This window comes from Perognathus longimembris, chromosome 8 (assembly GCF_023159225.1).
Source record: "Perognathus longimembris pacificus isolate PPM17 chromosome 8, ASM2315922v1, whole genome shotgun sequence".
NCBI classification, from domain to species: Eukaryota; Metazoa; Chordata; class Mammalia; order Rodentia; family Heteromyidae; genus Perognathus; species Perognathus longimembris.
Window position 1 is genome coordinate 4,892,819 of NC_063168.1, and position 25,063 is coordinate 4,917,881.

General features: G+C 49.1%; 2 protein-coding genes across 2 annotated transcripts in view; one reads left to right on the forward strand and one right to left on the reverse strand.

Annotated features, from left to right (window-relative positions):
- Positions 1-5,355: 5,355 nt before the first annotated feature.
- On the forward strand, positions 5,356-9,050 carry Rpl31 (ribosomal protein L31). The gene is made up of 5 exons (XM_048352407.1): positions 5,356-5,462; positions 5,834-5,940; positions 7,763-7,888; positions 8,292-8,404; positions 8,717-9,050. The coding sequence occupies exons 2-5, from the start codon at positions 5,834-5,836 to the stop codon at positions 8,746-8,748; spliced, it is 378 nt and encodes a 125-aa protein (XP_048208364.1). The 5' UTR covers positions 5,356-5,462; the 3' UTR covers positions 8,749-9,050.
- Positions 9,051-9,255: 205 nt separating this feature from the next.
- Tbc1d8 (TBC1 domain family member 8) overlaps positions 9,256-25,063 on the reverse strand; it is a 96,997-nt gene continuing 81,189 nt past the window's right edge. The window contains exons 12-20 of the mRNA XM_048352406.1: positions 23,423-23,708; positions 22,043-22,172; positions 21,855-21,953; positions 21,039-21,107; positions 17,744-17,984; positions 16,955-17,020; positions 12,289-12,378; positions 11,952-12,049; positions 9,256-10,241 (exon numbers count right to left, since the gene is read on the reverse strand). Of these exons, the coding sequence (XP_048208363.1) occupies positions 9,789-10,241; positions 11,952-12,049; positions 12,289-12,378; positions 16,955-17,020; positions 17,744-17,984; positions 21,039-21,107; positions 21,855-21,953; positions 22,043-22,172; positions 23,423-23,708 (1,532 nt within the window). The 3' untranslated portion in view covers positions 9,256-9,788. The remainder of the gene's footprint in view (positions 10,242-11,951; positions 12,050-12,288; positions 12,379-16,954; positions 17,021-17,743; positions 17,985-21,038; positions 21,108-21,854; positions 21,954-22,042; positions 22,173-23,422; positions 23,709-25,063) is intronic.

The following is a 25,063-nucleotide window of genomic DNA, read 5'->3' on the forward strand; positions in this document are numbered from 1 at the left end:
TAGGGGCGGGGAAGATGTGAGGGGGACTGGGGGAAATACAGCAGCAGAGCTACAGACAGACACGCTCCAGAGAACGTGAGGGGGATCTGGTGTCCCGGGTCTGAGGACACCGAGATGGCGGCTCCTTTTCTGTAAGGGGGAAAGAATTAAATTCCTTTTATCATCCCACTAGTTCAACTCCGTGCCTCCACCCGCCTCTGGGACGGACCAGACTCCTCAGTTCCATGACCACAGTCGGTTCGGGATGGCCTAAGGGCTGTATTAATGCATCCCGTTGCAATGTTATTGTTTGCAAAACTGCTTCTTCCTGAGAAAAAGGTAAGTCAGAATAGTTTGCTTGTGCTAGGTGCATTTACTCTTGGAAGGAACCAGCAATGTGAATCCTATTTTTAAAACAAAAAGTCTGTGGGAAATGGAACTGCCTTCTTTTTAATTTAATGTTTTGTATATTCAAAGGTTTATAGATCCGATTTGCCTGTAGAAGAATTTGTATTTTAATTGGCTATTGTGATCCTTCTAAGAAGAACATATTTATTTTATTAATTTATTATTATTATAGAGGTTACAATTACATGAGTCAGGTAAGGAGTAAATTTCCTTTCATACAGCATCTTCTGTCCCCCTCCCTCCCCCTCAGTCCCTCCCTCCCGTATGGTTCACTGCCATCAATGGCCAGTGAGCTCCGCCCCTGCACTTTTTCCCCTCAAGTTAGGACATGATTTTTAATGAACACAATGTATTTACTGTCCTAGGATTTCCTAGTTGAAAGACACTTTTTAAAGGATGGAGTATGCCATCCTCTTCATTTAATTTAGCTCTGCCTAAATCTTAAAACATGTTAAAAATGGGTGAACTCAACAACTCTACTGTGTAATAGTTTTCTAAACATATCACAACAGTTTTAATCCTAAGTAATTGACTCATTAAACTTAGCTCATTGCCACCCTGTCCTATTTCCAAAAGGGAGGAAAAACCATGATCTTTCTATTTGTAAAATTTTAAAATCTTGGTTCAAGACACATGACAGAAATGTGAACCCTGGAGAACAGTATATTTAAGCTACTGCAAACAAACGCAATGAAAATGTAGCACCTTCTGTCTCTAGAAATGCTGTTGATGACCCTTTGGACAGCATCCCATGAGATTCACACAAGGCAAATAAACAGCGTTGGTTTTCTGGGGAAGAAGCCTCATTGGGAACAACAACAACAACAACAAAAAAAAAAGAGGACTTTTGCTCAAGTACTCCTGCACATTTACAAGATTAACTCCAAGTACTCCGGCACATTTACAATTGTAGCTCCTTTTGAAATTGCAGTTGCAGCAAACTTTTCTATTGTCATTTCATGTTTTACTTTCAGCCTGAAGTTTTGGGCTCCTAGCCTTTTGTTCTTCCATTTCCCGGAGTTCATTTCTATAAGAATGACTTTATCTGGTCAGCAGCAGCCAGGCATTGTGCCTTTGCATTCCTCCCCTAAGAGGGTCCTCCTTTGGTCTCACTGTGTGAATGCCTAGAGTCATGGATAATTTATCAGGCCCTGGAGTATTTTAGATCTAGCTACTGCATATGAAAGAAAGAATATGCCATTTGTCTCTCTGGGCCTGGCTTGCCTTACTTAGCATAATTTTTTCTAGGTCCATCCATTTCCCTGCAAATGACATATTATTCTTCTTGCTTTATTTTGCCAGTCCTGGGACTTGGTCTCAGGGCCTGTGCACTGTGCCTGGCTTCTTTTTGCTCAAGGCTAGCACTCTGCCACTTGAGCCCCAGCGCCACTTCCGGCTTTTTCTATTTATGTGGTGCTGAGGAATCGAACCCAGGGCTTCGTGCATGCAAGGCAACCACTCTACCGCTACGCCATATTCCTAGCCCCCATATTATTCTTTCTAATGACTGCATAAAATTCCATTGTGTACAGGACCCCATTTTTTGGATCCACTCTCTATTGTAGGGCATCTGGGCTTGGCTCTTGTGAACAGTGCAGCAGTTCAGATGGATGTGCAGGTGTCTATGGTATCCTGGCTCAGGATATTCTGGGCAGGTGCCCAGGAGTGATATGGCTGGGTTGTGGGGAAGATCTATATTTAGTTTTCTGAGAACCTTCCAGATCTCAGAGTGGTTGTTCTAGTTTACATTCCCACCAGCAGTACAGTCGTGAACTCAGTCTTATAAATTCCTCTTTCCTAATTATTAATATTCATTATGGTTAGATCTGTACAACTTGACAATGGGAGCTTACTTTTTTGGGTGTTGTTTTTGTTTTAATTTGGTGCCTTTACTTTTTTAGCAATGTGCAACAGAAAAGAGATTTTCCAGATTCCTTGCTAGGACATCCAGGTTGTGGTCTACCTTGATTCTTTTTCTTCTCCAAAGCATGAAATCAAATATCCTCTAAAGAGTCTTGATTTCTTTCATCCGAGTTAAAAAAAATAGCATTAGAAATTAAAATACGCTCGCCTAGAATGCACATGGGAGCTGGTACGCAGCAGAAGTGCTGCTTCATTGGCTTCTTCTGACACTCAACTGACGGACTCCCTGGGTGAAGGCTTACTCCCCAGCCTGCGACTGTGTTGGTCAAACCAGCTAGGTTGTGTAAGTACACCTATATGATGTTTGCACAACACTGAAATTGCCTAGTGATGCATCTCTCAATGGAGTTTATTAAGAGACTTATAATTTAATGTATTCCCAGGTTATGGAATCACCTTGATTGTGCCCATGTAATACTATATCATAGACAGTATGAATTTCTACCTTTCTGATGTGATTTGGCTAACCATCAAGTCTTTCTCCTAAATTGCCACTCCATGGCACATCACGTAGACCTGTTGGTTTTCATTCCAAGTATCTTTTGTGCTATCTCCTCTCTGCCCCCACTAATGGGTCACCTCTCTCTGGCTCCATTTCCACTGTTGTTTGCACCATCTTCCTCACTGGACACACCTCCTTTTAATTCCTTCACCACTAGGCTTCTTGCCTTTTTATATTATTATTATTGATTGCATTAGTGAGGATCAAACCCAGCTCCTGCAGGTGCTAGGCAAGCACTCTACTATGAGCCACACTTCCCAACCTCTTTTCTTTTCGAAAAACATTTTAAGTGGTTCTGCTTGGGGAATTGCATTGGAACTGGGGGAGTTCTGGAAAGGACTTTCATATACAGTCCAACATGAGAGCCAAAGAGAATTCCCCGTAGCACCTTAAAGTTATCACCCCTAAAGGGCTGGAGTATTGAAAGGCACTGGTGGCTCACACCTGTAATCCTAGGTACTCAGGAGGCTGAGGTCTGAGGATCATAGTTGGAAGCCAAGGCAGGAAAGTACTTGGGACTCATCTTTAATGAACACCCCCCCCCAAAAAAAAAATGCTGGGGGCTGGGGATATAGCCTAGTGGCAAGAGTGCCTGCCTGGGATACACGAGGCCCTAGGTTCAATTCCCCAGCACCACATATACAGAAAACGGCCAGAAGCGGCGCTGTGGCTCAAATGGCAGAGTGCTAGCCTTGAGCGGGAAGAAGCCAGGGACAGTGCTCAGGCCCTGAGTCCAAGGCCCAGGACTGGCCAAAAAAAAAAAAAAAAAAAAAAATGCTGGAAGTGGAGCTGTGGCTCGGTAGTAGAGCACTAGCTTTGAGCAAAAAAGCTCAGAGACAGCACCTAGGCCCTGACTTCATGCCCCAATACTGGCACACATATACAAGAAGAAAAAAAGAATCCTAAGCCGTTTTGGTTTCCCAGTCACTGGCCTGCCAGAGTGCTGGGGAAGATGAGCTTCAGGACTGGATTGAAACCCAAAACCCCTGGCAAGCTAATGAATTTCAGTCCTCAAACCAAATAACCTTTACATCTATTTAACCTTTATTTCAGGGAGCAAAACTGTCACTTGAGAGGGTTATTTTGTAGACTTCCACTAAAGTGTTTATTTGCTTTTATAACAAGATCTGAGCCAGATGCTGATGGCTCACACCTGTAATCCTAACTACAGGAGGCTGAGATTTGAGGACCTGAGGTTTAAAGGCAGCCCAGGCAAGAAAGTCTGTGAGACCCTAATCTCCTATTAATCACAGAAGAAAAAAAAAAAAAAAAGCCAGAAGTGGTGCAGTGGCTCAAGTGGTAGAGTGCTAACCTTGAGAAAAAAAAAAGGAGCTCAAGGACAGTGCCCAGAGTTAAAGCCCCAGGACTGGCAAAAAAAAAATAAATAAATAAACAAAAGTAGGATCTGACCACATTTCATCACAAATGAGGCCGATGGCTGCAGTCTTTCGTTCGTTACAGCAACATTCTTTTACCCCTTGGGGATGGCTCCCCAGAAGTCTGTCCCTTGACTCCCCTCGAGGCAACGAGAGCCTGATGAAAAGGGCAGGACCCACGAAGTCAGGGGCCCACCCCAAGACTCAGGATGTGCTGTCACCGCGTGTGAACACGGCCTGAGGCCGGCTGCGAGGACTGAGAGGTGGGAAGAGGCAAATGAAGGCCAGGACCAACAGGTTAAAACGAACTGTGTCCCCCCCCCGCCCCCCACACACACATCCAACCGCGCCACCTTTGTGTGTGTGTGTGTGTGTGTGTGAGCCAACAACTGTATGGAGCCTAGGACAAAGACCAAACCCCCCAAAACATCACCAAGTACTCACAGCCTAAACTGCCATGGGGGGGGGGGGGGGGCGGGGAGGGTGATTAAAAAGGAGACGCGGGCGCCCGGGGAAGCTGAGGGCGGAGCACGGCCCCGCGAAGGGCTTCCGGAGGCCCGGGTCTCCGGGGGTGGGGAAGGTGGAGCCCCAGCCCCGGCCGCCGTGTCCGTGGCTCTTGGTCCGATGAGGCCGGAGGGCCCCGGCCTGCATCCGGGCACTTCCTCCTTCACGGACGCGCGGGGCGCTAAGCGGGGCCTTCCCGCGTTGGAAAAGCACTTTAAACCCAGGCTCCTGGCCCGGCGCACCACCAAGGCGACCCAACGCGTGGAGGGGACCGCCTCTCCCCGGCCCCGTTCCCGGGAAGAAGCACAGGCCCGCTCCCCGCCCCGCCTTCTCCCCGCGCTCGGCCCGGACGCGCCGCGGCGCCGGCCCAAGCCCCGCCTCCGCACCCTCGGCTCCGGCGGCGCTCTGTGCTTGCGTCACTCTCGTCGCTCCCCTCCCCCCTAGCCCCGCCTCCGCACCCTCGGCTCCGGCGGCGCTCTGTGCTTGCGTCACTCTCGTCGCTCCCTCCCCCTAGCCACGCCTCCGCACCCTCGGCTCCGGCGGCGCTCTGTGCTTGCGTCACACTCTCGTCGCTCCCTCCCCCTAGCCACGCCTCCGCACCCTCGGCTCCGGCGGCGCTCTGTGGATTACGTCACACTCTCGTCCCTCCCTCCCCTGGCCCCGCCTCTCCCCCGCCTTCCGACGCCAGGTGACCCGGAAGTCTTCCTTGGGTCGCGACTTTCCCTCCCACAATCCGTAGCGCTCTTCCTTTCCAGCTTGGGCCCGGCAGAGTGAGTATGGACGGTGGGCTCCGGGCTTGGGGAATCCTGCGCCATCCTCCCCCCCATGTGTGCTGGCTGGCGCGGCGCGGCCTCTCCCGAACCACCCGAGGGCTCCGCGCTCCCAGGAGATGCGAGCCCGCGCTGCATCGGTTGTCTTCCCCGGACCTGGAAGGGAGCAGGGCCAGGCTGGAGTCGGGGCGACAGGGTTGCTGGGCCCGGGGCGTTGGAGAGGCCCGAGTACCCCCGACGCGGGATGCGGGCCTAGCCGGGCGGCCGGGCCTGCTCAGATCCCACGCCTGGCAGCGTGAAGCCACGCCAAGAGGGAGGGCTTGTCTCGGGCTTGTCCCACTCTGCTGAGCGCCCCTGTCGTCTGCATTTAGATGGCTCCCGCAAAGAAGGGTGGTGAGAAGAAGAAGGGCCGTTCTGCCATCAACGAGGTGGTGACCCGAGAATACACCATCAACATTCACAAGCGCATCCATGGAGTGTGAGTAGCCTGCGGGCTGGCCCGCTACACCCCTGCGTCTCCTTATCCTTAGGACTGCCTCATCACTCGAAAGCCTAGGAGTAACGCATTTCTCCCAACTTGTTCATTGTGTGTGTCGGGTGTAAGGTGTGTGTGGTTTGGAGTGTGTTCCTCTGAGGTAGTGGCTGAAGTCTGGACAGGCTAAAAGATTGAGAGCAAACTTAAGACTACTTGTAGGTTGCGGGAACTTCTGGTTAACCAGAAATCGTTGTTTCGAGCCCGGAAGGTGAATTAGGATTGCTTTCCTTCTGGCCCCCGTGGTGGTTTAAGTGGGAGTGCCTAAGAGTGTGTCAGTGTCTACAGTTAAATGGCAGTGTAAGGTGAAGACCTTTGGCTCTTGTGAACCTGGCAAGGTGAGACCGTTGAACATGTTCTGGTTCGCCATTCCTGTTGGGAGTTTTCCCAAACCATGTCAACGGTGACTATTGGTGGAGACCAAATCTCTTGTAGAAGATCCCCGCCCACCCACCTTGGGGCTTTTTTTAATAGCAAAAATGTTATGCAGGACAAAATGCCGTGGGAGAGAACTTCTTGGATATATGGCTAGGGAATCTCTAGAAAGGTGTCATGTCAGCCAGGTACCTTGGGCCCAGAAGCTGGGGAGCATTTTGTGCGTTACTGTTGTCTCTGAGGTGGCTTCTGAGTTTAAAAACAAAACCAGTGGCTGTGTGTTAAATGCAGCTGCAAGTAACCACATTTTCTCTTCAAGCCTCTCTCTTAAAATTTGGGGCACGTCTAGTTATAAGTGGGAAGTCATCAGTAACTACTCCCTGGTCCATACCTCTCTTAATGTGCTGTCAAGACTCGGTCATTGTTCCTGCCCATGCTTGGTACATCCAGTCACTGTCTCAAGCTTCGAATGTACCAGGTGTTAGTTGGTATTTCCTCTGCTTGGCTGAACAAGTGTCGTGTAATCCAGCCTGTTCCTCCACTGCAGAGGTGGGGAACGTCTTGCCCATGTTTGTGTAAGGTTCTTCCAGGTCCTCCGTTTGATCTTTGACAGATACGTGTTTCTCAGCTGCCCAGGCCCATCTACCTGTGTTGATAATTTTGTACACCCCTGAAAGATGTTGAAATCTCCCAACTATTTCTTGGCAGAAAGTATTCCCTATCTTGGTTTTAGAGGGTCCTCTGTTTCAGCCAATCTTGTGGAACTGCCTTCTGGGATATATCCATAATCTGACTAATGTATGGTCCACTTTGAAGTCTTCCATTGGCTTCTTATGACAAAATGGTTTCGTCCCACATTACTGGACCCATGCATTTTTGTACATAGCTCTGTTTCAGATGGCTGGTTTTCTTATATCAACACTTGCCTCACACTTAACTAATAGCTGTCTTTATTTCCTTTCACCTTGGGTCCACTATCTCTTATCTATTTGACCCTACTGCTAATTTTTTGATACCTTTTACTAACGGATAGTTAAGGGGCTGATGAGGATTGAGCAATTTACAGTCTTAGGATTATGGGGCACGCCTCTAGGATGTAGTGGCTTCGTGAATGAGTGCTTCATCCTTTCTACCTGCATGAAGATGTGCTTTTAAATATTTGAGCACACGCATGTGTATACTACCAGGCCTGCCTACGTTTTTGCATTGAACTGAAAGCATAAAATAAAATGGGTCGGTGCCTTTATTATAAACAAACAATTATTAGTGGACTTGAGTTCTTGTCTTTGTATACTGACTAAATTGTTTCTGCCTACTCCATTTAGTTTGTTGTATGGGAACAGCACATCCTGTATATGTACTTTATGTAATTCTGATTGTGCTTGAATCTTAGAGGCTTTAAGAAGCGGGCCCCTCGTGCACTCAAAGAGATCCGGAAGTTCGCCATGAAGGAGATGGGGACTCCAGATGTGCGCATTGATACCAGGCTCAACAAAGCTGTCTGGGCCAAAGGAATAAGGTGCTAAAGTTGTCTGTCGATGAGACCAGCTTACCAGCTTGCACTGTAGTGTGGTTGCTGTGGGTGAAAGTGTAAAGAAAAATAGCGGTGGCCCAAGGGTGACCACATCTGCGGGGAGGCCTTTACTAAGGGGTGGGGCTGAGACTTCAGGGAAGGAGGCGGGAATGTGAGGGCGGGGGGTTCCGAGACGTTCCTAGTGGGGTTAAATGCCTAGAAGAGCAGCAAGTGGGAATGGAGAGGTAGGAGCTGGGCCACATCACGCCTTGTCCCAGAAGGCCTGTGGTAGAAAGCGTGCTTCTTAGCTGGCGGCAAGATGGCCGGCCCTTCCCCCAGAGTGTAAGGGGTGGGAGTGGGGCTGGGCGGGTTTCTAAAGGGAAGACTAACGCGTTTCTGCTGTCATTAGGAATGTCCCCTATCGGATCCGTGTGCGCCTGTCCAGGAAACGCAATGAAGATGAAGACTCCCCAAACAAGCTCTATACTCTGGTGACCTATGTCCCAGTCACCACGTTCAAAAGTAAGTTTCACTGTTCCACGGGCTTGCTTAGATCGCATGAGAAGGAGCCTTTTTGAGCCTGGGTTCCTATCTAAATACTATGCACTCACGAATGCCTGGGAGCTTTTCAATAGGGACGCGTGTCAGGCATAATTGGACCTTTTTAAAAAGTGTCTTAGTATGGGAAAATGCATAAAGATAAGCAGTGGGTTTTGTATAGGTGGTAAAAACTTCATAAAAGTAATAAAACTTAAGCATTCTAGAAAGGTGGTTTGGGTGGGCAGCTACCTAGTTTGGCGAGTGGAGGCTGACTGGCTGTGACTTTTTTTGCAGATCTACAGACAGTCAATGTGGACGAGAACTAGCCAGTGAGTGTCAAATAAAGCTATAAAACTGCTTTCATGTTTGGGGTTTCCTTTTTTTGTAAATGTATTTCTCTAATGCTCTAACCTGGAGAACTCCTGTGAATTCCTATGCTACCTGGCCCTCAAGCAGAGTTGAAGGCTTTTTAAAAGGAGATTCTGATTTAAGAAAATGGTGCTAGAGGTAGAGGATTGGGAAAGTTAAACCAACATGAAGGGTTTGGTTGCTTTGGGCCACTTCACACGTTTTAAGAAACTCTGCAATGGTCCATCTACAGATGTAGTGAAATAAATGGCTGCATGGCTTTTAGCATATCTTTTAAGTTGGGTTTTGATGGGGTAGCCAGAGTACGCATTTATTAGGGCCCTGGTAGTTACTTGTTGAGCTTTAGAAAGGACCCTGCCTAGCACCCTGCACTGCTGAGAACATAGCTGGGCCGGGACTTGGATTATATACAGTTACGGATACAACCTGCACCTCGTCAGCACAAGGGAAGAGAAAATACCGAATCAATATAAAAAGACTTCTTATTTAAAATCTTGGAGGCCAACATTGAAAGCATGGTTTGTACACATTTTTGGAAGGACATATAAAGTGAATACAACCAAATACATTAAAATGGTTTCAATTACCAGCATTGAAACAAAATTAGTGCAAAAAAAAGCCAAATACAGTTGCACCCGCGGAGGCTGAGATCTTGAAAGCGAACTTGATTCTTGAGCCCTCCGTAGCATTCAGAGTGAAAGCAGCCTAGGGCTTTTCTTGTCCTTGGTAACGACTAGCCCATCAGACAATACAGCCCATGAATCCAAAGTGACCTTGAAAGTCAGGGTTTCAAGAGAGCTGATAGAAACTACTGACCAACAGACGAGGCTCAAGAATAAACAAGCGCTTGGGGCTCCGTCAGCTCTGGGTACCCTCATACCCCCCAGCTAGAGTGGTTTCTGAAATGTGCGTTTGCAGTCAACTGAAAGGGAAGAGAGTCCAGTCCACCCTTTGGTCTAGCAGCCTCCAGTGCGCTCGCTCCCTGTCGGCGAGCGTGCTACAGGTTGTTCAGCTTGAGTTCTGGCTGTGGCTGGTGGCTTGTTTCCAAAGCTTTCAGACTGTACTGGTTCATCTTAGCATTTTCAAGTTTGGATTTTATGTCTAGTGGCTTTTCGAAAAAGTTGACTAGTGACTGTTCAGTAAGAAGCGAGGCCAAGACGTGTTCGAGGGACACGGTCCAGTCCCCTTCGGCGTCAGGAAATGCCCGGCCGTCCTGGGGAGTCCTCCCAGCCTCCTCAAACACCGAGTCCTGCTCGGGGGAAGGCGCCGAGGCCGGCAGCTCCTCCGCGCCCTCGTGGGAGCCACTGCCCGAGCTGCCCCGGCCCTGGCCCACCTCCCCCAGCTGCAGCAGCAGCGTGCTGACCGTGGCGATGGCCTGGTACAGCTCGTTCTCTTCCGGATCCTTGTGGAACATGCTGTACAAAGTCTTGCAGAACTGGATGAACTCTCTCTAGAATTAGCAAGGGAGGCACACATAGCATGACCACAATGGAAGGATGCATTTAACCTTCAAACGCCAAGTGGAAAGAGCCACACAGCCTAGTCTGGCTTTGAACTCTGGCTGTCATGATCTGTAATGTGCTTACAGAGATGGATGCTGTTGGTAGAGCCTGCTCTAATCCGGCAAGTCACCTGTCAAAGGGTCTTTAAAGAAGGGTCTATCAAGCAATGTGTAAGGACACTTTAAGTGTCGGAAACAAATGTTCAGTGAAATTGAGCCCCACTCAGGGAATAGTGTGTTGCGAAGGACCTAAAGGCGGCAGAGTGGTGTTTGCGTGTCTCAGGTGACATGCTGAGGCTGGGGGGAGGCATGTAAGCTGCTTTGGATTGACTGGGTCTAGCTACAAGTTACTGGAAAGGGGGTGGAGCCACTGGAGTAGTTTGAGAGCCACAATTTTGAGAAAGACTCCTGGGAAGGGACTGTTTTTCAGTAGGACCAGAGCCCAGTGCTAAGTGACAGTGGATACCATGGCTTCCAGGACCTGTCCAGTGGCGCAGCCTCCACCCATTTGCAGAGGCCGGCCGCCTGTTAGGGCAGCAATGTTCCTATACTGAAGCTTCGTGAACAAGGCTGGAGAGGGGATTAAGCTTCGCATATACGAATGAAGCTCCCTGGCTTCACATGGCAAATCATGGGAAACCCCTGACTAATGGTGCACCTTTAGTATAGACAGTGCTGATTTCCAAAGGAAATCTGAAAGCACAGTATGTGGCAGCATTGCTCATCTGAAATAGCATCGCGAGACCTCTTCTAATCTTAAAGAAAATACTCAGCCTAGCTCAGTGGTAGAGCACTTGGCTTGGCACGTGAGGTGCTGGGTTCAGGTTTGCTTGCTTGTTTTTGAGAATTTCGAAGTCCTATAATCAATAAAGCTTTCATGTTCATACGTAAGCTTGAATGCAGTCTCGTTCAGCTTTTAAACTCAGCTGCATTTTCAGTTGTTTTGTTGGCTGGCTCAGATTTGTCTGGCTCCTGACCTGAATCCTATCAGCCTCCCAAATAGCTAGGACTGTAGGTGTGAGCCATGGATATCTGGCTAGTTTTAGTGTTTAACCTAATTCAAATATTTGGGGCCAACTTTCCAAATTAAAACCTACTACTGCCATGATACTTGGTAGCATACATCCTTCCAGAAAATGCTGGGTGATATTGAGACTACTATCAGTACCCTACGTATATTGTACAGTCAGTAACTAAGGTTTCAATGGAACAGTGCTACAGCCACAGTAACCCCTAATGTTCTTATGCCTTTTGAAGAGTGTCGCAACCTGGACACAAGTTTTGATACTAGCATTTCAAAGGCTATGTGACTGTTTTACTTGATGGCAATTTAGTCTGCCCCTTAATCAAAGTCCTGTAGCCAGGTGCCAGTGGCTTGTGTCTGTGATCCTAGCTATTCAGGAGGCTGAGATCTGAGGACAGCGGTTCAATGCTAGGCCCAGCAAGAAAGGCCATGAGACTTACCCGCCAGTCAACTAGTCAGGAAAAAGTGGGAAGTAGTGCTGTGGCTGGCGTGGTAGAGCACCAGCCTTGAGCTGAAAGCTCAGGGAGAGCGTGGGGAAGGGGGAGGGGGGACGGGGGTGGGCGGCGTGGTACAGGAGCCTATACTTAATTGGGTCATTTGGCCAATTCATTCTCTTCCCACAATAAAGTTCATACCTGGCTCATTTTGGGCAACTCTTTCTCGGTTTGATCTTTTTCTCTGGCTAAATCCTTAATCATCTGCTTCAGCTGCTTCTGATAATCAACTGAATCACCTTGAGAAAAGGAAGGCAATGATGTAAATTCCATGAAAGCCAAAAGACAAGGCAAGTTAAGATGCGGGTTCGGCTCAGTGCATTTCATAGGAAGCTGGAAAGCAGCGGTTCCAGGAAGAGCGCGCTTACAGCTCAGCACAGGTGAATCCTGGGCCTGGCATCGGGGCCTCTGGAGAAATCCACTGCTGGTGTGGGGAGCCTGAGGAGGCCAGTGGACAGGGATGGAAGCAGCTACGTACCATTGGGCTTCCCCAAAACCAAGGGTCTTGATGTGGACAGCAGGGGATTCTTCAGTGGTGACTGGCTGTCTCGATCATTTTCAGTGAGTGCTTAAGAGAAACAAAAAATTCAGTTCCATTTTATGTCTAAAATTGACAGTGACAGCTTTCCAGACAAGAAACAACTAAAGCCAGTAATTCACACCTTGGGCCGGGAGTACATGCAAAGCCCACAAACCGTAGTACCATTTTCCAGCTGTTGTCTTTAATTTGACCATTGCTGATGTGGAAAGAAGCATTCCCTAAGACACTAGACAGTATGATATGTACAGAGGTACATGCATATAAAATAATACATTTAAGTCTGGGTGGCAGAGTAACTGGTAATTAAGTCTTGACAATTATTTCTTCATAGTGCTACATATAAATTTAGGTGATAGAACAGCTGAAATGAGCCTTAATTGTAACCTGAAAAATTGTAGCAGAACCTTCATACGCTGCTGGCAGAAATGTAGAGTAGTTGGAAAAACAGCTTAGCAGTTCCTCAGCTACCATTTGACCCAGAAACTACTCGGCATCTACCCAGGAGAACTGAAAACATTCACACATAAATGTTCACAGATCACTGCATGAAAGATGCTGGCGGTGTCCTAGAGTTTTTGTCCATAGGAAGAGTAAGCCATTGACCAATCCATGTAAAAACATGGATGGAATCTTGGAAACAGTAACTGAAAGCAGATAGACGCCCCATGGCACGTGGTACATCTGGTCCGTGTGCAGGAACGGGCGAGTCCAGAGCACGGAAGGGGTAGAGCAGTGGAGAGGTCTGGAAAGTACAGTCATCAGACACAGCTTTTAACGTATGGAAAAGCATGGTGTAGGTAATTTGGATGGTATGTGATTTGGCTCGATAAATCTATTACGAAGCAACCAGGTTTGATAAGTAAAATTCAACTGTAATTCAGGGAATTTCCATAAGATGGCACCAGAGCTTGCTTTTTGATGGCTATCTTCATGGGGGGGGGGGGGGAGGTAGGGCTCCTCCCCCTAACTAAATACTAAGTTTTCCCCCAATGTTTTGTAAACTAGGTTCTTCCTGGAGCGCTGATGAGAATCTATATTGAAATAGAACTACAAGCCCTGAAGGGTACTTGGGCAGTCAGGCGGGAATTTTCTGGGTGTCACTGGGATACTAACATGCTATGACAGAACACAGGGTGGGGGGGGGGGTGTAAACTCCCAATATGCACAAGCAGGCTGAGTCAGCCATACCACAGAAAAAGACACCCCACATGAGAAATGTGGTCTAGTTCATCAGGGAAAAAGTAAGCACTGTGCTTACACAGAATATAGTTTTAATCAAGTGAGGAGTTTGACTTTTTATAGACATGACCTCATGCTTACATAAGCAGTAAGGCATTTGTGTCCACATTTTAAGTACATGAATGCAATTTCATGTGCTTGACGTCTTGATAAAGCTTTCTTTGGGCAGCCAATGCCCTGGGTTCTGTATAAGACCCCAGACCTGTTTCTCGGTGAAGTGCCGAGCAAAGAGCGGGAAAAGCAGAGTCGGTACGAAAAGTCACGTTAGACCAGTGCTCCTCCACTGAGACGCCCTGCCGGCAAGAGCCTGTCCTCTGGTCGAGGCCTACTTTACACGCAAAGGATCATGGTTCCTCACATCTCACGAGCAAGTGTCACAGGAGCCCTGCTCCTGGTCCTTTGTGCCACTGTAGCATTCTACTTCCTTTGCTCATTCTCCCCAGTGAAAATAAATGAAATGTGCTAGGGAACCAACACCTGTCGCTTTACCAGTCTGCAGTGGAAACTCATTTTGGTCTTCTGGAATATTCCACATCACCCGATGAGTATCAGGCCCTCTAGACACTTTTCTAGTTTCTTTGTGAAACAACACTGCAGTTACCACTGCACGCGTACAGGAACTCTTCCAGAAATGCAGCGGCCCCTGGTGCTGCTCCTCGGTGCCTCGCAGGCCTGTGTGGCTAGGCTCAGACAGAAGCCTTGGTGCCAAGAGCACAGACGCTTGGATTTGACTTAACATGTTCTCCCTGGGGAGTGTGCTTCTCCCACATATTAAAAAGTGATTCATTCTGGTGGAAAGCAAATAAATGTGTGTTGGAATCTGGTGTGTGTTTTGTTTTGGGTTTTTTTGGGCCAGTCCTGGGGCTTGGACTCAGGGCCTGAGCACTGTCCCTGGCTTCTTCCCACTCAAGGCTAGCACTCTGCCACTTGAGCCACAGCGCCGCTTCTGGCCATTTTCTCTATATATGTGGTGCTGGGGAATCGAACCTAGGGCCTCACGAATATGAGGCAGGCACTCTAGCCACTAGGCCATATCCCCAGCCCCTGTGTGTTGGGATCTACATAAAGGAGCCAGGCACTGATGGCTGATGTCTAATCCGAGATACTCAGGAGGCTGGGATCTGAGGATCATGGTTCAAAGTCAGATCAGGCAGAGAAAAGTCCGTAAGACTCGTCTACTTACCTACCTAAAAAGCTGGGAGTTGAGCCGTGTGTAGCATTGAACAAAAACGCTAAGGGAAAGCACCAAGCCTAGAGTTCAACATAAATAATCTACTTAAAGGTACTTCGTGGCCTTAGGAAGTTTTTAAGAAGTTTTAGGTTGCCTGCATTTTTAAGACTTTTTAACTGCATCAGAAATTCAGGTACCAAGCAGGGGTTGGGTTCCCATCAACACATTACCTCAAACATTAATTTATCAATTCTTCCTTTCCATTTAACGATTTGAATTCAATCATATACTATAAACATTATCATCATGTCCGTTAAGGCTTTGAACAACTAATTTTCAAGTCTGGAGCACTACAAATGCTATTAAGTATATAAATGCCTTTTAGGAACACTAATTTAGAACAGTAGTTCATAATAAATTAACTATCCAGAATCAAATGATAAATTTGGGCACTGGTGGCTCACAACAGTAATCCTAGCTACTCAGGTTGAGGCCGAGTTCTGAGGATTGCAGTTTGAAGCCAGCCTGGGCAGGAAAGTCTGTGAGACTCATCTCCAGTAAACTCAGAAAAAGCTGGAAATGGCGCTGTGGCTTAAAGTGGTAGAGCGCTAGCGTTAAGCACAAAGAGGCTCAGGGACAGCACCAGATCTGAGTTCAAGCCCCAGGTCTGACAAAAGAAAAATGGATTAAAAGATAGTTAAACCAATATTTAAAATATATCATGATAGAAATTCAGAGCTATCTATGTAATTCTTCCAACTCGAGCAGTTCTTCAAAAATCAAGATAAATAGGTGGATGAGAATGAGATCCAGTAGCTCATTCCGGTAACCCTAGCTGTTCAGGTGAGACCTGAGGATTGTAGTTCAAAGCTAGCCCTGGCAGGAAAGTCTAACTCCTATTTCCAATTTCACAGCAAGAAGCTAAAGATGTAGCTCAAGTAGTAGAGTGCCAACCTTGAGCAAAAATGCCGCAGGAGAAAGCAAGGCCCTGAATTTAAGCCCCCAGTCCTGAATTTAAGCCCCCTCCAAAAGAAAAAAAAAAGATGAAATAATTGAAAAAATGCAATCCATGTTCTAGTTAGGAACTGCAGAAGTGGATGGGAGAGGGGATGGTTATGAAAAACTGATAAAGAATATAAAAAGAGTTGCATGTCTTCTAAGTCATCAGAAAAACACTTGCGAGAAGAGCAAATTACAACACAACAACTGAAATAGGCATGAGAAACAGAGAACTCCCTCAAGGCCAGATAATTTGTAGCCTAAAATAGCCACGGTCCATTAAGGTAACCCTTAATGGTCCTGGGAAGGTAGAAGCTGCGGGTGATCCGTAGAGCTCTCTGGGAACCGTGTCCCCGAAGTATCATATACCAGTTCAACTGTGGCTCAATTCCAGTGCTGTTCTTAGAAAGCCCACAACTAATGCACATGTGCATTGTCAGTTTTTGCATACACATTTCCAGTAGCCGTCAGAGGCACCAAGATCTCGTAGCCCAGGAAACAATAGCCCACCTCCTCCCAAAGCTCCCCGCTGAACCCCGCTGGGCACCAGCCAACACCAGGACACGGCACTGGCCTCTGGGGCTCGACTGCTTTTAAAGATCAAAGACCTCAGAGTTTTTTTGTTGTCGTGCGTTCCTGCAGTGACTCCATAGGTTTCAAAACTACCTGACTTGTTCCCAGACTCCCGACTGCATAAAGTTAAAGGAATATGATCTCCTGTGCTGGAGAAATGAAATAGTGCTTCAGCAAGAGTAGCCTAAACTAGCTACTCAGGAGACTGAGATCTAAGGAGCATGGTGTGACGTGGCCCAGGCAGAAAGTCCGTAAGACTCTCCCACTAACCAGAAAAAAAGCCAGAAACGGAGCTGTGGCTCCAATGGTAGTGGGAGAACACCAGCCTTGAGTGAATAAATACCAAGCAAAGAGTGCAGTTTAACGCCCTAAAACTGGCATGCACGCAACCACACGCACGCGCGCACACAACATCCACCACCCGTTAAGGTAATCCGAGTCTTACTCCCAGCACCTCTGCCTCGCTAATGGTTCTCAACTCAGTGGTTGAGCAGTCCGGCTGACCAGGCTATCAGATCAGCAAGTCACCAAGTCACACCGGTGCCGGGTACGCTCATACGCACCGAGGCCCGGGACAGAGCTACAGGTCTGCGATCTGAAACCCAATCATGACATTCTTACCTGGAGGGATATGAAGCCTGTACAGCAGTTTAATTTTCTCATTCATTTCTCCGTTATACATAACATCTGCAAGAATGTCAAAGGGAAAGGAAAATTCTGAATACAAATGGTTGAACGTGCGTGTGGCAAACGATCCAAACGCGCTCTGGAGAGAGACAACGCCGGGTGGTCTATGCCATCACCCCGCCCTCCACACCATACCGGAAGTGCAAACACTAAGAGCCATGGCCAGGGGCTGAGCTGCACAGCAACGTTGCTGGGCCTTGTACTTTTCAAAGGACACAGGCTGGGAACAGGGCTTCCAACAAGTCGTCCCCCCCCCCCCCCAGCTTGGGCCCCCACCCCAACCTTCAGAAAGGAGGACCCAGGTGATCCTGAGGAGTCTGCAGAATGTGTAAGGTTAAAATTGCAAGCTCAAAGCTGGGCTTTGTGAGCTTGTGCAGTGGGAGCTGGTAGCACACATCTGTAATCCCAGCGACTCCGGAGGCTGAGATCTGAAGATGGCGGTTCAGAGCCAGTCCGGGCAAGAAAGGCCGTGAGACTCTTGTCTCCAACTAACCACCTACAAATGGGAAGTGGAACTATGGCTCAAGTCGTAAAGCACCAGCCTTGGGCAAATAAGCTCAGGGACAGTGCTTGTGCCCTGAGTTGAAGCCCCAGGACTGGCACAAAAACAAAATTGCAAAGCGATGCCAGGCAGTCCAAATGCAGTTCCTGGAGATCTGCTTGCTCCCACTTGCGTTCTCAGTCCTGCTCCAACCCAACCCCCACGCCCACCCCGAGTCATACCTAGACAGCTCACAAACGCCTTGAACTCCAGGAGCTGGTCCATGTTGTCGTCGAGCAGCCGGAACGTCCTCTCCGCCAGGATCTCGGTGTGGGCTCCGCAGGTCCACGGGGAGAGCAGCCGGAACAGGTGTGCAAACTGCCGGGCGTCGATGCGGTACTGCTCGGCGTAGGGCCTGCTGGGGTCGTGGCGCGAGGCCGCGGGCCTGGGCTGCTCCCAGTAACAGCTCATCATGTGTTCTCTCTGGAGATGGAGGAGGAAGGCACCTTGGAGGCTCGCACGGAAGCCAAGGCCCCCCCCCCCAACCCTCCTCGGGGCGGTCCGGTCTCGACAAGCGCTGTTCTCGAGCACGGACCCCCTCACCCCTCCATCCAGACCAGCGTGTGAACGTGGAATCGCGGCGGAGTGCCCCTAACTCATGCCTGTAACCCTAGCTACTCAGGAGGCTGCAAGCTGGAGGACGACAGCTTGAAGCCAGCCCAGCCAAAAAACAAAAAAAACATCTGCACGACGCCATCTCCCAATCAACCAGCAAAAAAAAAGCGAGTAATGAACAATTTTTAAAACTAAAAGTAGGAAAAGGCAAGTTGAAGACCTGGGAGTGGACCGGAAATGAATGCCCTCCAAACTGGCCCTGTCACTGAGTACCAGCCCTTAAAAGGGCTATCTGCACAGGACAGCTCAGCCGGCAGAAGCCTGGAAAGGTTCCCAGTAACTGCACGACGCCTTCCACCCCCTAGACGCGAGCCACAGCGCCATTTGCAAGTGCAGCGTGTACAGTATACGCCTCACAGTCACAGTCCTTAGCCGTTCCAGAATGGATAGGGGCACCTAACGAGTGTTAGGTGTGAGACAAAGGGTCACTATGTTTTTTGTTGTTGTTTTTCTGTTTAGACTTGAACTCAGTGCCTGGGTGCTGTCCCTGACCTCTTTTTTGCTCAAGACAAGCACTTTGCACCGCAGCTCCACTTCTGATTTTCTGATACCTAACTGGAGATAAGAGTTCCATGGACTTTCTTACCCGGAACTGTGATCCTCAGATCTCAGCCTCCTAGAATTACAGGAATGAGTCACTGGTGCTCAGCACATTTTCATTCTTCTTTCCTTCTTTCCTCTCCTTCCTTTCTGTCTTTTCCTTCCCTCTTTCCTTCCTTCCTTTCTTTTTTTTTTTGCCAATCCGGGGACCTGAACTCAGAGCTGGGCTCTGTCACTGAGCTGCTTTTGCTGAAGGCTAGCACTCTACCACTTGAGCCACAGCACCGCTTGTAGCTTTTTCTCTTTATGTGGTGCTGAGGAATTGAACCCAGGGCTTCCTGCATGCTGCGCAAGCACTCTACCACTAAACCACATTCCCAGCCTGTTTTCATTCTTAAGACCCATAGGCGTACTGTGAATTCCCATGTATATTTCTGCACACTGTCATGCTAAAGACTTATAACAGTCTTCCCAGAAGAAAATAGTTGTAATATACTGATTAAGGACTAATATATCTTACACAGACTCTCACAGAAAAACATATAACAAAGGCTATGAATAGGTGTGCAGTTAGCCAGCAAACTTAAGAAATAGTATTCAATCTCATTAGAGCAAACAAATTTGAATTCAAATGCAATGGGATTCTCTAGCAGAACAGCATTATTTTAAAAAGATCCAGGACAATGAGCACTAGGGGGTGAGGAATGAGGGAAAGGAGCCCTGACACGCCACCACAGGAACTGTGACAGGACTAAAGTTTGGTATATTCCTGTCCGTGACCCAAAAATGCCACCAAGGAATTCACCCTGTGGAAATAATAGAACCGGGCCCAGAGAAAGGCTCAGCATGCTTTGGGCAGCTGCTGTTCACAAAGTTGCGAAGACAGGAAACAATGTAAAGATCCGGTAAGACAGGAAACAATGTAGAAATGTTCCTTACAAGGATGGCTACATTAGGTTACTCTCTACAAGAAGACTGAGCTTTTTTTTTTAAAGAATGAGCTTCTGGGCATTGGCTCACGCCTATAATCTGAGGCTGAGGTCTTAGCATCATGGATTTTTTGTCTTCATACAAAGGAAATAATCAAACCTTCATAGATTTATTATATGCAGTCTTGACCAAGCAAGGTCAAAAACAGTAATAAAGGGCTGGGGATATAGCCTAGTGCCAAGAGTGCCTGCCTCGGATACACGAGGCCCTAGGTTCGATTCCCCAGCACCACATATACAGAAAACGGCCAGAAGCGGCGCTGTGGCTCAAGTGGCAGAGTGCTAGCCTTGAGCGGGAAGAAGCCAGGGACAGTGCTCAGGCCCTGAGTCCAAGGCCCAGGACTGGCCAAAAAAAAAAAAAAAAAAAGTAATAAAAAATGTAAAAGCAAAAGAAATTTCAAACATAAAAATTAATGTTTCCCACCTTGAGTTCTACAACTCGGGTTAATATGGAGAAGTTCTCGGTCAGTCCTGGACTGTCGGTTGTTTAAGATGTTTTCTGATTTGCTTAATTTTGTGAAAAAAAATCTACCTCACAAAACAACAACTGGTGTCCCCCTGCCCCCTAAAAAATAAGGTAAATGTGCTTAATGGAAGTGACACGGGAAAGGCTGAGATTGGTTGGAAGGCAGCGTGGAGTCGTGGATGGAGCATCTGCGGTCCAGTGCTGGGCTTCCCGCTTCCTGATCACGCACCTGTTTCCTCAACAGTGGTCTCTAGGGACTGCGCACCTGCACATACCAAGGGGCTGCTGTATGTGCACTGCGGGTGGCAGTCTGAATGGCTTTGAAACGTGTACTGGGTGAGAATGTTAGAAAGGTCATTGTTTACGGTAGATTAGGGACCGGCACACATGAGCACACCGAGCAGAGCAAGAGCCCATCCCGATCATCCCAGCTGTGAGGCTGAGAGCTGAGGTTGGCAGTGTGAAGCCAACCTGAGCACAGGAAACCCAGGAGACTCTCATCTCCAATTAACTCCCTACAAGCTGGAAGTGCAGCCGTGGCTCGAGTGACAGAGTGCTGGCCTGGAGAGGAAAAGCTAAAGGGCAGCACCCAGGCCCTGAGTTCGAACCCCAGGACCGACACACATCCCCTCAGCAGATCACGGTGCTAGATGTGAGCTCCATGAGCTCGGAGCCCTGGGCTCCCGGGCCCTCCTCCCAGACGCCCGGCCGGAGCCCCCCGGCAACCACAGGGCCCCCCTGAGAGGCTTCTGCGCAGACGCGAGCAGGCAAGCAGGAGGCCACCGGGACCCCCCCACCCCCCCCACCCCGGGCAGCGCCCTGCCCCCGGGAGCAGGGGGGCCCGCCCCACTTCCCAGACTGACATACCTTAAATAAGTCGTAGAGCTCCTCCAGGTCTTCGGGAAGAATGGAGACTTCTGGGATGACAACACGGAGCTCAAGGGGAGAAGAAACATTTGTGGGGGTGAATGGCGGGCGGATACCTGTGGAGGGCTCAGAGATGGCGACGCCCCTTCCCTTCTGCAGCCTCTGCCCGGGCGGCCTCCCCTCTGCCCGGCTCCCCAGCGGCGCCTCCAGACGAGGACGAAGCTCTCCCGGGGTGGAGAGGCCGGCAGAGGCCGCGCGGACAGGGCGACGTGGTTGACACGGGGCCGCATCCGCTCTGCTCACACCTCGGGACGCTCAGGCTCCTGGGAGCTAGGGCTCACCAGGGGACTCCAATCCCCGCGCTGGGTCCACACTACGTCACCCCCATGGAGGTTGCGGTCCAGTGGGGGGGAGGGGGAAAGGACGAACGAAGGAAGAAGAGGAAGGAAGGAAGGAAGGAGCAAGGAAGGAAGGAGCACGGGCAGCATGCGTGCCTGTGTGTGTGTGTGTGTGTGTGCAGGTACTGGGCTTGAACTCAGGGCCCCATGCTCTTGCTTGGCTTTTCCATTCAAGGCTAATGCTCTACCACTTGAGCCACAGCGCTCCTTCCAGCTTTTTGGTGGTTACTTGGAGGAGCGAGTCTCACAGGCTCTCCCTCCTGGGCTGGCTCCTGACTGTGGTCCTCCTATTTCAGCCTCCTGAGGAGCTAGGCTTTCCGGCAGGGACTCCGGCAGCCTGTCTAAGCTGGCCCTCTCGTGGCCGCGCGCCCGGGCAGCGCGAATCTCCCGGCACGCTGGCGAGGCGTCCCCTGCTCACCACGTTCTGCTTCGTGGTGTCTTCGTGGCCTTGAAGGACCCGGATTCTGTGCTTGCAGCGCAGGTGTTCAATCTGCTCCACAGACTGGTTCCCAAACTTCTGCAAGGACACAGAGGAGCGCTTACAGGGTTACCCAGGAACTCTCCCAGGATGAGAAGGGCGCTGAAGGCCCGGCCGGGGCTGCATACCTCGTAGGAGTCTCGGATGAGGTCGGCAATGTCAGTCACAGGGTAGGGCTCCTGGTCGTCGGAGAAAAAGGCATGGCGGCTGCTGATAGGGGGCCCGGGGCTGTCTTCATTCTTGATGTGATCTAGAAACCTGAGCATACCCCCCGTGAAGGCCGTGTCTCCCCTCATCCGGGACCCTGACAGAGGCGCTGGGCATGCGTGCGCCACTCCAGTGAGCTAAAGAGCGACATTTCCCCGAGGGTCTCCCAGTCCTGTTCAAGGTCACCGAGTCCATCTAAGACTCAACATTCAGTCTCCAAGCCTATGCTCCGGTGAGGGTACCTCGGCATTTATCCAAAAGACTGCATGGCAGGAGCCAGTGAAGACACCGCCTGTCTATGCTCACTAGCACCATAGCCAAGACATGGAAACAGCCCACAGGACCCTCAACAGACCTAGAAAAATATGATAGCACGTCATGTGCATGGAAATCGGTGGACTTGGGAAAAACTGTGTCCAGCGAAGTAGGTCAGGTTCAGCGAGAGACAAAGAATGCATGTTTTCTCCCATATTTGGACGTTAGATCTAAATTGTAAGTTATCTATATTATATATACATATGTAGATGTGTGTGTGCAAGGTCATTATAATACGCACGCAAATAGGGTGACTATATTGTGGTGTGTGCAAGAGAGGAGTCCAGTGGTGTGTCTCCTTTGAACAACTCACTTCCAACCTGACAGAATCAACACCAAGCAGCTGGAACAGGTGTGAAGAATGTGGTTGAGAAGTGAATTGATTTGGGGAGGGGAAAGAGAGGCTGGGGAAGAGAGGGGGAAATCAAGGAAGGAAGGGTGGAAATAGAACCCAGTCTTGAGGTGATGGGTGGGGTCAGGAGAGACAGGAAGAACGACGGAAGGGGTGACGTGGATCAAGATGTACAGGTGAACAAACGCAGCAACGTACTCACTGGACACCGCTGAAAATGAACTACACAACTCGTGGGTGGGAGGGAGGGGAAAACAGAGAGGGAGCGAGGGAAGAGGTTACGTGGAACTGTAACCCCTCTGTTCATCACCTTCATAATCACACAAAAAAAACATTTTAAGACGCACTGTACTTATAACTGATGTGCTGAATTGAAACGCCTTTGTACAACTCCTTAAAGGGGAAAAATTAACATACTTAATCTTCTTAGAAAACCTTTGTAGTCTTAACTGTGCTTTGGTGGCGATGGCGAGGGAAGATGGCGTCCCCCACCCCCCGACGCCTGTGGCAATGCCCCATTGCTGGCCCATCTGTGGGGAGACCAGGCAACAGGAAGCGAGTCGCAAAAGGGAACTGGGAGCTGCCACCGGCGTCACCCCCCATGCGGCCACAGGAGCAAGCGGCTGGCGCCCACCTGCTAAGAATCATCAGGGCCTGGCCGTCGTCTTTGCTGCTGCACAGATCCTCGGCATTGGCTTCGAGCACCGCCAGCCCCAGCTGGAAGATGGCCTTGATCCCGTCGTAGAAGAAGCAGTCCACCACGTTCACCGCGCTCTCCAGCGGCATGATGCTGAGGAACAGCGTCAGGAACCACGAGAGCGACACGGACGCCAGGGCCGAGAGGTCGCTCATGTGCTCCGCCAGCTCCGGGAGCTGCTCCTTGATGAGCTCCTCGAAGACGGACTGGTCCACCTGCGCCCCTGCAAGGGAAGCCCGCCGAGCCGTGAGCGGGCTCGCGGCAGCCAACGTCGGCCCGGGACTCAAGGTGATCGGACGGCGGAAAGCAAGGACACAGCTTCACAAAGGGGGCGCGCGTGCGTGCGTGCATGCGTGCGTGCGTGTGTCCCAGCCTTATGCTCTTGCCTGCCCTTTTCCACTCGAGGCTGGCACTCCACTTCCAACATTTTGCTGGTTAGAGGTAAGAGAATTATGGATTTGTCTACCCAGGGCTGGCTTTGAACCCTGATCTTCAATTCATACTCCTTATCTGCTAGGATTCCAGGCGTGAGCCACCCGTGCCTGGCCTCACAAGGTGATGCAAAAGGTACAGCCTTTAACACAAACACAGAGCTCGATCAACTGTCTATCAATGTGGAAAAGGTTACACAGGGCTCTGCCTCCATCCGCGTGGAAAAACGTATTTGAAATGATCACAGACCTAGGTGCAAAACTTCTAGAAGAAAACAGAGTTACAAAGTCAAGCATCTTAGGACATAAAAAGCAGTAATCATAAAGTAAAACTGAATTGGACTCCATCAAACCTAAAAACTTCTATTCTTCAAAGGACATCATAAATGAAATGAAAATGCAAGCCTCAGATTGGGGAAAAACATCTGCAATACATCTACCTAACAAAGAAGTCGTATATAAAATAAACAGCTCCTGAATTTCGTAAAAAGACAATAACCACATTTTCTTCTTAACAAGCTAAAGGTTTAAACACTCAAAGGAGACTGCAAAGAAATAAAATTTTAAAAAGCACAAATATGTCCACCTCTAAGAAATGCAAATTAAAACTTCCATGAAATACTACTTGTAACTCACTAGCATGACAATCCTAAGTGTGCACAAGGCCACAGGACAACTGAGACACTGATGCACTACAAGTATGAAACAATGAGCAGATTACCCACATTGAAGAACCGGTGATTTCTTATTCAGTTACTTCATCAAACCGTGATCTATCAAGACGCCTGGGAAATACCCAAGAATAATGACAGCCCAGATTCACAAAAAGACTTGTGAATGGCATGCTTGCATGAATCACATGAAAATTCACTGTATTCCTCCTAGACTCAACTCCAGGAACCAGATAAGCAAATCATGGCTTCAACATAGTGCCACACTACTGAACAACACAGAAGCAAACCACTGGTGCTCCATCCAAGCAGACGCCTGCCACGGATACTATACTGCGTTCAGGAAGCCAGAGTTCACTATTTTACTACATGTAAATGAAATTCAACAATGGACCAGATGCACCAGTGGTGAGAGAAACCAGTACCGAGCATTGCCCGTGTCAGAAAAAGGGCAGAAAAGGAACTTCCTGTGTTGA